The sequence below is a fragment of the Pseudochaenichthys georgianus genome, chromosome 7 (assembly GCF_902827115.2).
Source record: "Pseudochaenichthys georgianus chromosome 7, fPseGeo1.2, whole genome shotgun sequence".
NCBI classification, from domain to species: domain Eukaryota; kingdom Metazoa; phylum Chordata; class Actinopteri; order Perciformes; family Channichthyidae; genus Pseudochaenichthys; species Pseudochaenichthys georgianus.
In genome coordinates this window covers 19,950,802-19,968,327 of record NC_047509.1, presented here as the reverse complement: position 1 = coordinate 19,968,327, position 17,526 = coordinate 19,950,802, and the positions used below count along the sequence as shown (strand labels likewise).

General features: G+C 39.4%; 1 protein-coding gene across 1 annotated transcript; it reads left to right on the top strand.

Annotated features, from left to right (window-relative positions):
- The first annotated feature begins 4,572 nt into the window (after positions 1-4,572).
- On the top strand, positions 4,573-15,226 carry acvrl1 (activin A receptor like type 1). Its single transcript, XM_034087378.2, has 10 exons — positions 4,573-5,241; positions 8,720-8,791; positions 10,213-10,443; positions 10,797-10,990; positions 11,080-11,179; positions 11,270-11,416; positions 11,556-11,831; positions 12,401-12,598; positions 13,421-13,551; positions 14,203-15,226. Exons 1-10 carry the CDS (start codon positions 5,208-5,210, stop codon positions 14,347-14,349), a joined length of 1,530 nt encoding a protein of 509 aa, XP_033943269.1. The 5' UTR covers positions 4,573-5,207; the 3' UTR covers positions 14,350-15,226.
- Positions 15,227-17,526: the final 2,300 nt, after the last annotated feature.

The following is a 17,526-nucleotide window of genomic DNA, read 5'->3' as shown; positions in this document are numbered from 1 at the left end:
GTGGTCTATTTTAGTAGAATACAGGTTCGGACGTGAGGAATCGACAATGAAAACACAATGATGAATTTTGAACCCTTGTTTGGGATGAGAAAACTGGAATGACTTGAATTTGCTATATGTGATGCATTTTTCAGAATCTTTGGAATACTGAAGTATTTTCAACCAAATGTTATTTGGTTTGGAAATACACAGTGACATGCATTGAAATGGCTCAGCCCTACCTCATAAATTGACAGATTGTAGGCGATGCAAAGAAATACTGACCAAACACCTGCAATGACATTATTACTTATCAATGTATTGTGGTCTCCATGCAGCATGCTATTATGGTATTTGATGGAACCCAAAGAAAAACAAAGCAATAGCAAATACTTTTTATATGATCAATGGCCAGATACATTTGTATTAAAAGAGGGTAAACATCTTCAACCTATGTGCTTTGCTCCTCTAAGCCACATGCTCAAACAGTAGGGCTGTTGACAAAGTTTCAGAAACAGGAAGTACATTGCAGCTATGTGTCTGATTGAGATCATTATTTAGAATTCTGTCAACCAGTATAATTTTAAAGGCTATCCAATCTCCTCTGTTTACAACATGTAATGTAGCACCTGCCTTTATTATGTCTATCTAACAGGATTTTAACACCCAACTGGCTGCGGCACATGACTGTTCGTTGTTGTACAATATACTGCCGTGCTTTATGTAATATTTGATGGGCTTTCAAAGGACATCGGAAATGGTGCTTGCATTATATGAATAGCAGACCTCACTTTATGCAAAGTAACATTTGAAATAGAAACTATTTTTACACAATGTTCCTCAGGAAATCTTTTCTTAATAATGTGTTTGGTAAGAAATCTCTTATATATTCTATATTCTTGATGATTGATACAATCCTAACTCATAAAGCTATTACTGCAATACCTACATTCCAACAAATAATGTAACTATTACAGAATATAAGATATACACTAATGTATATATATATATATATTGTTCTTACAAAAAATGATAGCATAATTTTGAGAGACACAGAAAACTCAGGACTTCTACATCTTGAAAAAGGTGCAAGACAGACTAAATGTGTGTGTGTGTGTGTGTGTGTGTGTGTGTGTGTGTGTGTGTGTGTGTGTGTGTGTGTGTGTGTGTGTGTGTGTGTGTGTGTGTGTGTGTGTGTGTGTGTGTGTGTGTGTGTGTGTGTGTGTGTGTGTGTGTGTGTGTGTGTGTGTGTGTGTGTGTGTGTGTGTGTGTGTGTGTGTGTGTGTGTGTGTGTGTGTGTGTGTGTGTGTGTGTGAATGCAAGCTTTGAATAAATGTACTGACCTTTTCAAGTGAATGTGTTTGTCTTCACTGCACTTTACATTAGGGATCTGAAAGAACCACATTAATATATGTCAGTGTGGTTATAGGACATATAGTGATCTGTTAATAAACAGTTACTGAACAGAAATGGATTTTAAACTAACTGCTCTTACGCAGCTCCTTAAAACACTTCTCCATTGTATGACGTGAACATTTTGTATTTACACGCTATAAATGGAATATTTCCTTAATAGGCATTCACGTGACAGACGAGCCTCTGGCACATAACCTTGGTTACTCTCTTACAATAAAGTAACGTTGAGCTTCTAGGGAAGCCTATAATGCGCTCTCTGGTGTGGCATGAGGTGGCTTTTAAACCCTAGTCTGTAATCTTTTAATCCAATGTGCAGTGTCATTACATCACAATTAGCTTGTGTAAAACTTGAATTATGCTCAAAAACATTTCATGGAATTTTAAATGAAGAAATCTTTGTTTGATTTATTTTAAATATCTAAAGTTTCATACAACAACATTAAGCTAGAGCACAGGTCTACAAACATTCTCACACTATATTTTCAGCATTGCAGCTCACTTCCTCTTCACAGGGGGGAACTTGGTGACCTGAGGTCATTTCTGAAGATAAATATCTCTAGACTGTAATGAAGGAACACTTTACATTTGTCATGAAAACTACTATGGTCAGGATTACATTTGTATTCTATGGGTTTTGTGACAAGCTGTCCGTGAAAAAAATATTGACTATTAGAAAGTTTACTAGTTGCAAATTAAGTCGTGGCTTTATTAAGAACTTGCTCATAAAAAAACAGTATGAAAATGCGTCTGTTAAAGCAAATTTGCAGTTCTTATACCCAAGTAGATTATACAATAAATAGTGCCCTCTAAAGAAAACCTCAAGGGAATTTGAACATGTGTCTCTTTGAATCACAGATAAGTAGAAGAGAGTTATAAGTGCAGATTAAAAAGAGAGAGTTTATTTCCTTCATGACAGCTGATGTGAGAGCCTCCAGCTGTTTCGCTAGACATAAACCAAAAACTGAGAGATTACGGAGCCTGAGAACAAGGCAGGAATTTATATTACAGACATTAAGTTATCTCTCTCAGGCTCTACTGAATGAAGTGTTTTCACACAGCCGAGTCTGTCTGGCATCCAAGAGACAAACGTATTTTCCATAAAGAGACACTTCGACTGCAGTAACAGAAAGGCTTTTGTGCACGATTGTATTACCATCAATCAGATGTACAACAATACCCAAATCCATTAGACACACAGATTGTCAGGATAAAGAAGAACATTGTATCATAATGTCCTACTTCACTCAAAAACGGGTTACGCTCATTGATTCATTGATGCTTAGGATCAAAACTGTGCAAAATGACACAAGAGCAGGTTCTACTAAACAGTGCAAAAACTGTACGAGACTGAGAATATTGTATTCACATTATCTTTTTGTATCTGTTTTGCTAGTTGCATAGTCATAGATTAGAAAAGGAGAATAAGCTTCCTTCATATAAAGAATCTTAATGCCTTGAAGAAAAAGTGGGGACATTTAAGTTCATTGTTCACTGTAAGATATAGGGTGTATCATAAGTTCTTGTGAAAATAGGATTGTAGTGAAAATGGAAGGTGCCGTATAGGGGGAATAGTATGGTAGTTCTTGTTGTTAACTACGGCAATGTTATTATATGGTGGGGTCTTTGTATGGGATTAGTTTTGTTTCATAAAGATAAAGGAACACTTTCTCAGAATCAAGCAAAACTAAGAGTTTAAGAGAAATTCAAGCAAAATAAATTTAATTTAAAAAATAAAACTATAAGTTGCAAACAAATCATTTGTGTAATCATGTAAACTATAAGTCTTTTTCTTTGTTTTAACATATCTTTTTGTTTGCAGTTCTTGTTTCTTCTTTCTCAATGATCAGACTTTTGCTCTCGCTGCAGCTCTCTCGTTTGCGCTCCCTCATTTTTTGTTTTCGATTCTGACACAAACATCCCAGGTAGGCGGGACTTTCAGGGGTGCATGCCCATTGGCTACTCGGTTTTTGAGTAACAGCCCAGTCCTCCAGCGATTGTACAGTGCAGCTGCGGTGTGGTAGCTCGCTGAGCGTGGATAGAACACTATATATATATAGAACATTATATTATAATAATTGAAATTCTGGTTCTTCTGGACCCCCAGTCCACTACAAGTGAAAATATATGTAAGTATTGATCATTTGTGTTGTTTGTGCTGTACTATACGGTCTGTTTCTTTATTGTGTTAAACGTGGGGTAGGTAATTTTGGAGAAACCAGCTGAGTGCGCTAGAATTTGAAAATACACAGCTGGGAAAAATCTGCCACTTCCTTACAGAGCCCCTCCTCCAACACACACAAACGCCACATGACCAATGAGGGCACGAGATAAGTTTGTGCACAGATGGAAGGCTGACAGGCAGGTAGGCCATCCAGTTATTTTAGCCGGGCCGGCTGAAATGATTGGTCGTGCTTATATAACAGTACACAGTTTATATTGTGTATCACCTTTAGCTTGAAAATACATAGATGTGTTTTTTTTATCTATAAAATAAATAAATAGACAGACAGACACTTTATCGATCCCAAATTGGGAAATTATTTTACAGCAACAGTGTGTTCAGGTATTAAAATATTTAAGTTGGAATAAAGTATAAACTACACAACACAAGTATAATGCACAGCAATCCATAAAATAAGTCCGATATGTTCATGAAAACTCCCCATTAGGTACCAACACTAACGTGGCCGAGTGGATTCCGGGGTTTGCTGCATGAGTTGCACTGTATGATCTGTGGTGTAATGGACTGTCACTCAAAAACTGAGTAGCCAATGGGGACGCACCCCTGAAAGTCCCGCCCACCTGGGACGTTTGTGTCAGAATCATAGGTCAGAATCGAAAATAAAAAATGAGGGAGCGCAAACGAGAACGCTGCAGCCGTGCAGCGAGAGCAAAAGTCTGATCATTGAGAAAGAAGCAAAGAGAACTGCAAACAAAAATATATGTTAGAACAAAGAAAAAAAGACTTATGGTTACATGATTACACAAATGATTTGTTTGCAACTTATAGTTTTATTTTTGAAATTAAATTTATTTTGCTTGACTCAGTTTTTTTTTCTCTTAAACTCTTAGTTTTGCTTGATTCTGAAAAAGTGTTGCTTTATCTTTATGAAACAAAACTAATCCCATATATTTGAAGCACATTCCTGTCAGTGCAGTGCAGACAGCAGTCCAGTGGGAAAAGGAAAATGAGAGGTTTAGCAAGAAACAGGAAAACCGCTATGAGAACACATTCCAGGCAGAGCCGACCCTGTGCAGCGGGACAATAAGGGGTGGGACAAAGCTGTGCTCTATTTAGACATCTGTTATCTATCATTTAGATCAGACTTATTGACAACCACACAAAACCTTCATACTTAGTGGTAGACGACTTACTGAAGGAATTCACTTTGAGGTTCTCAGAGCGGAAGGAGTCTGGTCTGGTCACAAACCAACGACGATGTCGTCGGTTTATCAACTCAGATTTGAACCGAGATGAGATAGCTTTTGGTGGAACTGCCAGCTCTTTTTTTTAATGTTTCACTTTTTCGGCAAGCGGAAAATGCTTAGTTGTTAAACGAGAGGGAAGATTTAGTTTTGGATTCAAGAGGAAACACTGCGGGCAAACTTTTACCAGAGAAGGCGGCTCGTCGTCACCGGAGGAGCAGGAAAGGATGTGAACATCTGCAACTGAGACGAAAACTAACATGGGTTACTCCACTCTCTGGAAATGGAGCCAGCTGTGTTTTAAACATACCTTATTTTGACTTTAAACACGTTGGCCACGGAGGGACACTTGAAGCAAACTTGGATATGGGAGACGTGCGGCGTTTATGTCTGTTAAGATAATAGGCGTAAAGACAACAGGTAGGCTGATGGTGTAAAAAGCATCGTTTTTTTCTCCTGTGTGTGTCTTATGCTTTGCTGTGATCATTAAAACCATAACAAGTATATACTAACTAACACGTGAATGCTTATCACCTTAGACAGCGCCATAAATCACTCCACGTGTTTACAGATGTGAACCAACAGGTGTCTGAAAGTGGCCTACTTGGCCAAAAGTCAAATTAACAACAGTCAATTATGTCCTTAAATGCATCTCCCGTGAATGACAAGCCATAATAGATTAGATACTGAACACTATATTCACTAGCCTAGTCTACAAAGTAGGCCTACAATGGTAAGGTGTCTTTGACTTAACAATTATTCTAACACTTACCCAACTCTTTTTTACAAGACTACATTTTACTTGATTAAGCCGATATTTGGCCGATATTAGTTTATTGAAGATATATCATATGTAAATGCACAATTTACATACTGTGAGGTAGCAGCAGCATCCCGATTACATGTGATATATTTTAAGCATATTTGTTTCAATTATCAAATATTGATGAATCATCCTTTTATCATCCATTAAAAGTATTTAGTTTCGGTCGGGTTATAATAAGAAGCTACTTTTACACTTTAAGATTCAAAATAAAACACAATACCATTTTGTAAATATGAATTATATAGTATTGTATAATTTAAACAACCCAACAGGATTTAAAGAAGATTAAATATGTCCGTCCTCAATCAGTTACATAATTAAACTGATGTTTAAATATTAACGTGACATTGTGTTGCATAATGTGTGCTTTGGATACCATAAGTACATTTTGTCATGATATGTATTTTTTACTTAAATAAGACTTTCACATATACTTCAGCTTAAGTAAAGGATCTGAATTATTCCTGCATCACTGGCCCATCCTTATTTCAAAACATGTTGAGTTGAAAAGCTCATACTTTTGGAAATCTGCAGAATTTGCATATTTACTGGAGAAGTGGTCTTGATTTAAAAAAAGAAATCATAGCTGAATTTCTCCTCCCTGCATATCGTTTACTCCTCCATCTCCTTCAGCCACCCTACACATGCACACCCACATAGACAGAGACATTTGCCCTTTATGTGTATAGGTCATGATGGAAGTCACATTGGATCTTTCCAGGGTGCTGCCGTTGTAGGTGTATGACTTCAGGTGTGTGTCACTCATACTCCTGTCTTCATCCCTTTCTTCCCCAGACATGCATTCATCGAATGCATGTGAGAGCATGCAAACAGTAACTGAGCCATAAAGCCTGCCAAGCCTATACCTTTGTCTGTGAAATGAAGATACAATCAGTATGTCGCTGTAACAAGCAGACAGTCACTCACAAGAGTTTTTTTTACACCTATAAAACACACAGGACAGAAAACGTTTGAAATGTGTGGCTATGTTATTAAAGAATGCAATGTTTTCTTGCCATTTACACCACACGATAGAAGCTTTTACAGCAACACCGCTTACAGTTTCTTCCCACAGACAGAGTAATGGGGCTTTTTGGTGTGTTGAGGCCCAGTGGAGGGCTTGTTGGAGGCTGCTGTGCTACGGCTTTCCCCCTCAATCCTTAGCTATAACCGCACAGTCATCCAGATGGAATGAGAGATCTGCCTCCCTGAGTTAAATCTCTGTAGATGAGAGGAAGAGATGACAATGGATTTGGGTCACGAGGGAGTCGTGTTCAACAGAAAAACAAGAGATTGCCCAGAGAGGAAGTGCACTGGAATCTTAAATCAGACTGACTACGATGGAGGGCAAGATTACTCTTCTATGTCAGGATGATAAAAATGATTGTGAGATATTTCCTGCTCCTCCGCTGGGAATAAGTTAATGCAGCTGGTGGAGTTTTGCGGCTATTCCTCCAATGGACCCACAGAATAACCACCCCTGACATGAAGTCTGCTTAACAAAGGAAGTGCTTTTTTCTGTATGCTAAAATGTGGCTTGTGGTTATAGCAAGTCAGAGCAAAGTGCAGTTGGTTCTCATCTGTTGAGCTAGAGCCTCACAGCTAGTCTAAAGATAGTTTGTCAGACATTTGTTCAGCTTTCTCATGTGAAATGGATATCTTACTAAGCAGAGATGTCACCTGATTTGACACTGTGATACACATTAAAAACTCAGTTCTCATGTTCTCATGACAGCAGCTGAACTATATCTAAAAAGCTGACAAAAGTATCAGTTCAGTAAAGATACAGATATTCTTGCTTAACACCTCCTACTCTAGTTTCTGTTCAGTGACATTTTACACGACTTTACACAATGCCATAGGTAACGGGACAGCTTCCTGTATTCTAAACCAATTGGTTTCTTTTGATCACGGTTTGCCCAACTGGTCTTTAAAGACGTTCAAAGTGCGTCTAGATGTATTTATATTGAGATATTTCGCTTCGATTTAAGGCAAACTCTGACCTGTACAGTTTTGTAGCCACATGTTGTCCTTGTTCTGAAAAGACTCAAAATTGTGAGTTGTTGGTGGAAGACTTTAAGAACCATCTTGTATCAATTTTTGGACCTTACTCTCAGTGGCAACTATCAAGTGTATCTGAATACACAGCCGAATTAGCGGTTTAAATACCTGGTTTATGTGGTTTCTTGTGTTATGTGCTTCCTTAAGACAGAAAGCTAAAGCATGGTAAATAAATCCAAATTCTTCAGTTTTGTATACATCCTCGGTGACAAAGCGCTTGAAAAATATGTATAATGTTGCCTAAACTGTACACAGAGCATAAACTCGAGGCTATTAGGAAACACGGTTCACCCATTTGATGTACTTCATTAGCACAGCGGCAACAGAAAAAACCCAATAGAATTTGCTACAGTAGATGTGTATACATTATTTTCAACTACTTTTGTGACTTTTTTTGTCATTTATTAAGCACACCTTGGTGTCGTGTAACAGACTAGTGTGCTTCAGCAGTGAGAATGGCCGAGCTGTGTATGACGGCCCTCCTGTTTGCGTGACCCTCTGCTGTGCAGCCCTAAACAATGAGCAGACCTGAGTCTCGCCGGCCAGCCGGGTGGGGCCACTCAATGGCAGGAAGCGTAGCCATCAATATTTACTCTGCAAGGAGGGCAGCGGAGGAGTCGACAGGCCTGGAGTCGGGTAGCCAGCGCCACACGCAGTCTCAACACAAATACACAAACACTTTGCAGTGCTGCAGCCTCCTTCCCATAAGCCCCCTTTCCCCACCCAATGCAATTACAACGCAGGCAGACAGGCTGGGCACTCGGCTGTTGTTTCTGACCTCATAGCTTCCTCCTCCAAAGAGTCCGTGCTTTAACCACAGACACTATTATGTTACAGTCTGTACATTTTAATCAAATTGCCGTTATTGGTTCCTCCTTGTGTTCCCAAAATGCCCCAGATTAAGTCTTTGATTTTTCTTATGACAGCTCCTAATCAAGTGACTACATTGTTTTATAATTTCATATTTAGATCTTAATACATGTTATTTATTCTTTTGTTCCTTATTCACAGAGATGGGAAGCTCTGCTCTTCTTACAGTGGTGCTGCTCGGGGCGATTCTGTGGATCTCTGCTATCCATGCAGGTGAGTTTACAATCGGATGTAAAACATGTTTACTCTCATACAGTGCATTAACTTTGACTTTGTTGTATTGAATAAACGCTCCATAAAAGGGACGATTTGATTCTGAAAATAAATCATGTGACTAAAATAAATAAGCTTCACTAGCACGGACTAAGTCAGTGTGTATTTAGCTTTTTGTTCTTTGTGTGAGCTAGAGAATTAAAACAGACTGTGTGGTTCTCACCAATCCTCCTGCATCAAACAATAGGTGGCTGTTTTCATCAAACAGGCTCAGACAGGCCGATTGCACAATACCTTCCCCTTCATAATGCAAAGTCAAAATAAATAAGTGGCTGGTGAAGACATTTCAGTAACTACTCGATGCATGCTAGTAATGCTAGACCAAACAACAGCTAAAATGCTCAGGAATATTTTGCTTACATTTGTCCGGTGGTCAGGCAGCTTTGATAATTTCTGACTTTGAATTTGTACAATGCAGCTTTGAAGGTCACCTATTATGCAAAATCCACTTTTACATGTCTTTTATACATAAACATGTGTCCCCTCTGTGTAAAGAGATTCTGAACGTTTCAGGAAAAAAGATTCGCTCACTTTTTGTCCTGATCCATTTATATATAAAAACCTGTCTGAAAATGAGCTGATCAGACTTTGGCCACTTTATGATGTCATAACAACACCTTATCTCCTGAATCTCCTCCTAGAGCCCCATTGTGTTCTTTTTAACCAAATCTCTCTCAGAGGGGCGTGGGGAGGGGCTCCTTATTTTCATCTAAAGTAAAAGACAGAGAATCAGCACTTTTGAAACAGGGCTGAAACAGAGGGGATTATGGGATGCTGCAATGCATGATCCGTTTGGTATTTCAAGCCAAACACTTCAGATACATGTTTTGTATATATCTGAGACCGATTATATATTGATGAAAAACAGTATAATAGGGGACCTTTAAAGTTTTTTAGAGTTTGTGATGTACAGCCTGCTTTGTGGGTTACATGTCCTTTCCGCTGAGGTCTATGCAAATACTTTATAGAGGGTATGAAAGTATCACTGTGAATATCACACCTTCATTTAGTCATCCAGACATGTTATTCTTCTATTGTATCCCAAAACACCTCCCATGGTTAAACATACAGCCTTTGACATCCATGTGATGTTTTGTGGTTGCCAGGAAATTCCATTTACATATTTCTTTCTATTACCAAAGGGGTTTTCCCTTGAGGAAGCCTAGGTGTCTTCAGCACTATAATGTATCACTTTACCCACTAATCTTTAATGAATGATTTGTGTTAACTTTGTCTGGCCTAGAATTCTCTTTCCTTTTCTTTTACATTTCCCAGATCATTCATCTGTGTTATTTCTCTATGAACCAGTATCCAATGACTCGAAGGCCTTTCTGTTAACACTGTCTGTGTGTTCTTCACAGATGACGATGGGAAGCGTTTGTGTACATGCGAGAACGATAAAGGCACGTGCGTGAATGGAACGTGCAGAGGCGACTACTGCTTCTATACCTGGGTACACAAGAATGAGGAGTGGGGCTGTTTCCCCAAAGAGTATTACAGAGAGCAGTGTTTCACCTCTTTCGAACGCTACTATATCTCCTGCTGCAGAGAGAATTATTGCAACGCCAATTCCACGCCACCTCCAACCATAGGTCAGCACCCAAACCCTTTTCTTTACATTATTTTAACATTATTTTTAACATCATATCCATTAATGTGACCACTGTGGAACTGGGCCCCCTACAGTTCAGTGCACATACTGCATTGCTTTGTCCTGATGGGACTCAAAGCATTACTCTAGATAGCAGCTGGTTCCCCCTTGTGGTCAGTAAGAGCAACATTGATAGAGTGTTGCTTTAATTTGGACAGATGCTGCATTGAATGTCATGATGTGTTGACGCATTTATCTAAACAATTCAAAAGCCCTCAATTTGTTGAAATGTTCTCAACTAGCTCCACAAACTCAAAAATGTCTGTTTGTGCCTGAATGGGTTTGTGTATCCAGATGGAGAGGTGAAAGATACAACTCGTCTGGAGCTGTGGATCGCGTTGTCTTTGCTCCTGTTAATCACGACTGCCAGCGTGTGTGGCCTGGTGCTGTTCCTGCGCTTCCGACGTGCGCACAGTAGACTGAACAATTTGGAAGACCATGATGTCACCATGCTCAAGGTCCCAAATGGAGAGGACCCAACATACGGCGTAATAGACATTTGACATCAGACACAATCACAGGATGTTTAAAGGTTTTGAGTTCTCACACTTGGATTATTTCTCTGTTTCTGTCTCAGGATATCTTTGATGAGTTTTGTACATCAGGGAGCGGGACCGGACTGCCCTATCTGGTCCAAAGGACTATGGCCCGACAGATCTCACTGGTCCAGTGTGTCGGTCAGTCTCCTTTTTTCATCCCTGCTACTCTTCCTTGCCTAGTCTGGTTTATAGCTTTTCAGTTGTGACATTGTGCCACTGTGTTTGCAGGTAAAGGCAGGTATGGCGAGGTGTGGAGGGGAACTTGGATGGGGGAGAGTGTGGCTGTCAAGATCTTTTCCTCTAGGGACGAGCAGTCCTGGTACAGAGAGACAGAGATCTACAACACTGTACAGCTGCGACACGACAACATCCTGGGTAAGGTAGCATATTGCAGTTCCCAAAAAATCGGTTTGGTCATACTATTTTCTGTCAAAGAAAAAGGGGTAGGGTAATTTGAAAAAAGCATCATCCGAGAGACTGACGTTAAATTAACCATGTCCTGTTCTGTCTATAGGTTTCATAGCCTCTGACATGACATCCAAGAATTCCAGCACCCAGCTGTGGCTCGTCACCCACTTTCACGAGCTGGGTTCCCTCTATGACTTCCTCCAGTACAGCAGCTTGGAGCCTGAGAGCTGTCTGAGGATGTGCCTGTCTGTGGCCTGCGGTCTGGTCCACCTGCACACTGAAATTGTCAGCGCACAGGAAAAACCAGCTATCGCCCACAGAGACCTGAAAAGCCGAAACATCCTGGTAAAGAGGAATGGGCAGTGCTGCATCGCTGACCTAGGTGAGTTTCGTGCAGAAAAAGGACAGCAAGATCACAATAAATCCTCTATATTTCTTGTTGTATCCATGTCCAACTTCTGCTGTTGGTTGTGAATAATATGTTGAGACTGAACAGCTGTTATATATATGTGTATATATCGTTGTGCCTGTAGCCATCAGGTTGCACAATCAAGGGCTAAACCCTGTAACCCGTTAATAGTATCCAGGACTGTGCATACATAAAACCTGCACTGTTTTTACAAGACCTTAACCTGCACTCACATCTGCACACTTATGTAAACATATTTGACATGTTCAATTAAATGCTCAACGTTTTACTGTGATATATTTTTTCAACAGTTACTTTATCACTTTAATTTTAAATATTTCTTTTATTATTATATACATTTTATTTCAATTTTATCTTTATTTGTACCTTGTGTGAATCCTGTTTTTGACTCTGACCCTGTTGCTGCTATAAACGCCTTAATTTCCACAAGGGGATAAATAGTAATAGAAAGTTCCATCTTATCTTATATGATGATTTTGAAAAATAATAAAAAGTGTGTTCTCTGTGCCTACTCTCCTCAGGTTTGTCTGTGATACACTCTCAGTCCCAGGACTACCTCGATGTGGGAAACAACCCTCGTGTTGGAACCAAGCGCTACATGGCCCCTGAAGTCCTGGATGAGACTATTCGTATGGACGTCTTCGAGTCCTACAAGCAAACTGATATCTGGGCCCTGGGCCTGGTCTTCTGGGAAATTAGCCGCAGGACCATTGTCAATGGTAAGAGGAGTCAGGCTGTCAGAATGTGGCGCCTTTACAGTCATCTAAAGAGATATAAATAGATTTTGTTACATCTTTAGGAAGAACGAGACACACAGTATTTGTATGTATGCATGTACCTTTAAAAGTTGAGGCTGCTCAGGCACATCATGTATTTTTTTCTGTCATATCTGTCTGGCTCTGCATACATAAGAAGCAGTAAGTCTCATGTCTCTCAGCACTCCAATGTTTTCCTACTCTGTGTCTGTCTCTACTATCCTCTGTCATGATTAGCACTGCAGTAATTATAAACAGTCTTATCTGGTGTCAGCACTCAATTGTACATAGTCCAGATGCTCAGGCACACAATTTGTAGATACAAGCATGCATCCATGTTAAGACGACTGCACACACAGAACTTCATGTGTGTGTATTCGTCTCGATTCTTACGCGCACACACACACACACACACACACACACACACACACACACACACACACACACACACATAAACACACATTGCAGATATCCACCCCAGTGAAGTCGCCAGGGATTTGATATCTTTCCCTGCTCTCTAGTTTAGTCAAACATGCTTTAAAAAACTCCCACTACAGATTATCACAATTCCCAAGTGTGCATGAAAATATATTTATATTGTGAAAATCTATCGGGGGAGGTTGAATGGAGGTTTAAAAGTTGGTTTGTTTTAAAACATTACGCGTCACTTACTGAATCCCACAACAAAGAAAGTTGTTGTGACTATTTGGCATTTGTTCTTCAGCTCATTTGGAAAAGGAACAGCACACTGAGTGTTGTTTTTGTCTCTCTTTTGGGTTGTTTTAGGGATTGTGGAGGAGTACCGCCCTCCCTTCTTTGACCTGGTGCCTGTAGATCCCAGCTTTGAGGAGATGAAGAAAGTGGTGTGTGTGGATCAGCAGAGGCCCAGTCTGCACAACAGGCTCCATTCCCATCCTGTAAGCCATCTGATGAAACGTGCACACATTTCCATGCACACACGGGTACACTTGTTTTTTATGTGGCTGTAAAAATCTCTGCACAAGCTATCACACCTGGTTTTAGTCTATAGTTGGAAGGGTTATAATCAGCATTATTTCCGGAACTAATATATTAACTTATTGCAAACTCAAACAAATCAGTAATGGATCAGATCTCCTTGAAGCCACCAGACTCCATAGACAGAATCAGTTATTTTACATGACATAAAATACACTTCATCTAAAAGTCATCAAAAACATATTTGATAGGCTTTCCAGTGCTCCAACAAGCACCAACTCAGGATTAAAAGTTTGAAAGACAGGCTGAATAAGTAAGAGCATTTTTAAAAAGCATCCACCATAGCTGCTTTCAACTGTTTACTATGCTTCCCCACGTGTTTGTGACATCAATCGCTACACACTGGAAAAAAGAGAGAAGAATACTTGTCTGCTGGCAATGGGAAAGAAAAAAAAAATCCCCTATTTTAAGCAGATGTTCACACATTTTCATAGCTCACAAATTGGTGCAAAGTAAAGCACATACCCTGTAGGACACATAATTACGGTGCCTCACATGTTTTATTCTACTGTGATGGCCAAGAAGTAATTCATATGTTCCTGTTTTTCCAGATGCTGACGGCCATTGTGAAGATCATGAAGGAGTGTTGGTACCAGAGCCCATCAGCCCGCCTCACTGCCCTGCGGGTGAGGAAGACTCTCTCCAAACTGGACACTGACAGTGACTTCAGCATTGAGAAACTCAAGCAGGACATCTAGTCGAGAAAGTCGGGAGTTAAAGGGGACAAACAATTGAGAACGCCCGAAGGGGAAATGCTCTACAATCCGACAGCACAAGGTGCATATGATTAGCATCATTTCGAGATAATAACTCACAGAGTCACTGCATTATATTGAAACCATATGACTTTCAGCAGCAACGTCTAGACTGGCTCCTGAGGCTATTCTCTGTGGCCTAATTTCCATCTGCCATTTCTCTGGTGCCTTAAACCAAAAAGCCCCAACAAGAAAACTATTGGGACATGTTATATTACTTTTATCATATTCAGCTAATTAAATAATAAGAATATTAAAAACCCATAAATTCATAGAGTCTTATCCATAATTGTCTAAATCCCCCCTATGGGCATGACAGAGAGGGAAGTCTGGCATTGCACAAGTACTCATCATTCTATCGAGAAGAGGAGGAGCATGTCATTTTGGACTTTCTCTGAAATACATTCAAATTGAACAAATTGGTTTTTCCATATAATGACCAAAGCCAAAAAGACATGGAGGCCTTGTCTTAAGAAAGACATAAATGTAAGTAATAAAATACCAAAGCACATTACCTGTTGTGGTAGCATATTTAACTTGTATAAAATAAGCATTTATTATCTGCACATGGGCAAATTGAGCTATTTAGTTGTACATATTCAAACTGCATTCAAGCTGTTGCCTTCTATATCCATTGGATTCTTTTATTAAAAAATGAGACACTTTTTATATACTTTCTTACGAAACATTTTATAATTATTATTTTGTTTACATTTCTGTAGGCCAAAAGTGTATCATCACCATTACTATGGTCAGTAAATAAATCCACAAACAGATATGTAATATTGTATTATGTTGAATAAAGGATTGTATTTTTCAACAGTTTGCTTACCAATTAATGTTTGCAATTCTCTCTTTGACCAGTAGGGGTCATCAGAAATCAGAGAACCTAATGTTGCTTACAGAAGAGCAGCTTCAACTGGAAAATTAAAGGTGTCATTTTGGATTGTGATTTCTTAAAAAAAAGTGTTAAATCAAATAAGTAATCACAACAACAAGTATATTTAACATATACTACTATCACGGGAAAGTAGGACTTATTATTTTACACAACTTATACATCATCAAGTTTTAAAGCCCATTTGTCACCTGCTTGAATGTCATTGAGATAAGATGTGAACATGTTTACATTTTCCCTCAGTCACACTTTCCTCACATAATGAGATGCTAAACTAGAAAATATAAATACATTCATGTAAGACAAGCCTGACTGAATTCCTAAAAAAACATGGACAAATTGGTTAATATATTTTTTATTTGCATTATTCCTGCTGGTATATGCTGTACACATTGATGAAACTAACATAACGTTCTATTTTATAATTATTCAAGGGTAATGCAAACATTCAGGCCAAGTTTAAGTTTAAACTGATTTATAGATCCTGTTTAAAAGGGTCGACAAATCTGTAATTTAAAAAACAGAAACGCCTGTTCTAAAAATCATAATTATTGTGAATGACATTTGTGTACTCCTCACATGAGTCCGAAATATGTTTAGTTTCGACAATTTTAAGATGAAGAATGCCACACTGTCAGAAAAAAAAAAATACAATATTTATCAAATGGTACAAAATAGCCAAGAATCTTTGGTGGTTGGTAAAACAATTGTATCAGCTCCTTCATTGTGTGTGTGTGTGTGTGTGTGTGTGTGTGTGTGTGTGTGTGTGTGTGTGTGTGTGTGTGTGTGTGTGTGTGTGTGTGTGTGTGTGTGTGTGTGTGTGTGTGTGTGTGTGTGTGTGTGTGTGTGTGTGTGTGTGTGTGTGTGTGTGTGTGTGTGTGTGTGTGTGTGTGTGTGTGTGTGTGTGTGCATGTGGGGGGGGGGGGGGGGGGGTGCGTGCGTGCATGCATGTTTACTGCCTGCTTGGTTGTTGAACAAACTCCGGAGAGATAATACTCCCTCAAAGCCCCAGTCTGTCTGGTCAGTCCCATGAAGAGCTGGTTATTTTTAACACTGCAGGGGGGGTTGTTCAAGTATCAGAGAGGCCAAACGCCCTGTCTGTGAGGGCGGGAGCCCATCTCACTTCTCCCTCTGTGTATCCTTTTTCACAGTGGGATCATTCCAACTGGCTCTGTAGAGACAGAGGGATTTGTTGAGCAGACACTGTTCACTGAAGAAATGTGGAGATAAATTGGACAGGGCTGATAATGGACAGATGATTCACCACAGAGGACACTATGCAGACACTATTAGGCTTGAGGATGGATCAGTGAAAGTGCTAGCAAGAGTACGGGTCATAAAGCAGGAACAGATAAAGTCCCACATGTATCTGATCCACCTCTTCCCTGGCTACAGCTCGGTGTGTTAGTGGGGTATGGACAGGTCGGGACTCTCAGCTGAGAGAAAACCCAGGTCGGGTCTGGACCAATGGAGCTTTACTGGTCTTTACTGATTGTTTCACAAGCTGTAACTTTCTCCAAATCGGATACAGCAGCTGATGTGATCTGAGATCAACTGAAACTGTAAAGAAAAAATGTGGCAGGTCTTTTTTTATGCAAGCCAAATTGGTCTCAAAGATACAGTTGATAGGACAGCTGATGGAAGTACAGATTAGACAGCTGCAGTGCCCTGAAGCTCTAATCCCATAAGGGATTTGTTTGATAATTGATCAGTCACTGACTATGGATGGATAGACACATGTGTCATAGTTTGACTAGCTTAATACTGGTGCTGCAAGGACAAATGCAGAAAGTCCCTCACTTACATCCATGATAAGAGAAAAGGCTTTGTAGACAGCCACAGTTACAATGGATCAGTTTTTCGTTTGCTTAAGAGGAATATGTGTAGGAATATATCACTAGTTTTCAAAACTATTCTTTTTATGTCCTAATGTATGACATTTGATTATTTGAAATGTAAGTATTCAGCAATAATGTCAGTGGAAGTTAGGAAGCATGACCAAGTTTTCTTCTGAATACATTTTTGTTTTAAAATGTATGTTTTGACTTATCAGGATTGCATAAATCGAGCATAACAATGTTGACCCGAGCAGATTAATGTATTTTGACTACTTCATATTGTTGCAGTTTGTTTCAAGTCTTGAAATACAAAAATACAATTTAGGCAAACATACATTAAATACATTAATCTGCTCGGGTCAACATTGTTATGCTCGATTTATG

Excerpts from the sequence above, each read along its gene's own strand:
- acvrl1 (XM_034087378.2), top strand. The coding sequence starts at position 5,208 with ATGTCTGTTAAGATAATAGGCGTAAAGACAACAG. Across the intron at positions 10,444-10,796 it reads CACGCCACCTCCAACCATAG|ATGGAGAGGTGAAAGATACA; the intron begins GTCAGCACCCAA and ends TTGTGTATCCAG. Across the intron at positions 11,832-12,400 it reads GTGCTGCATCGCTGACCTAG|GTTTGTCTGTGATACACTCT; the intron begins GTGAGTTTCGTG and ends TACTCTCCTCAG.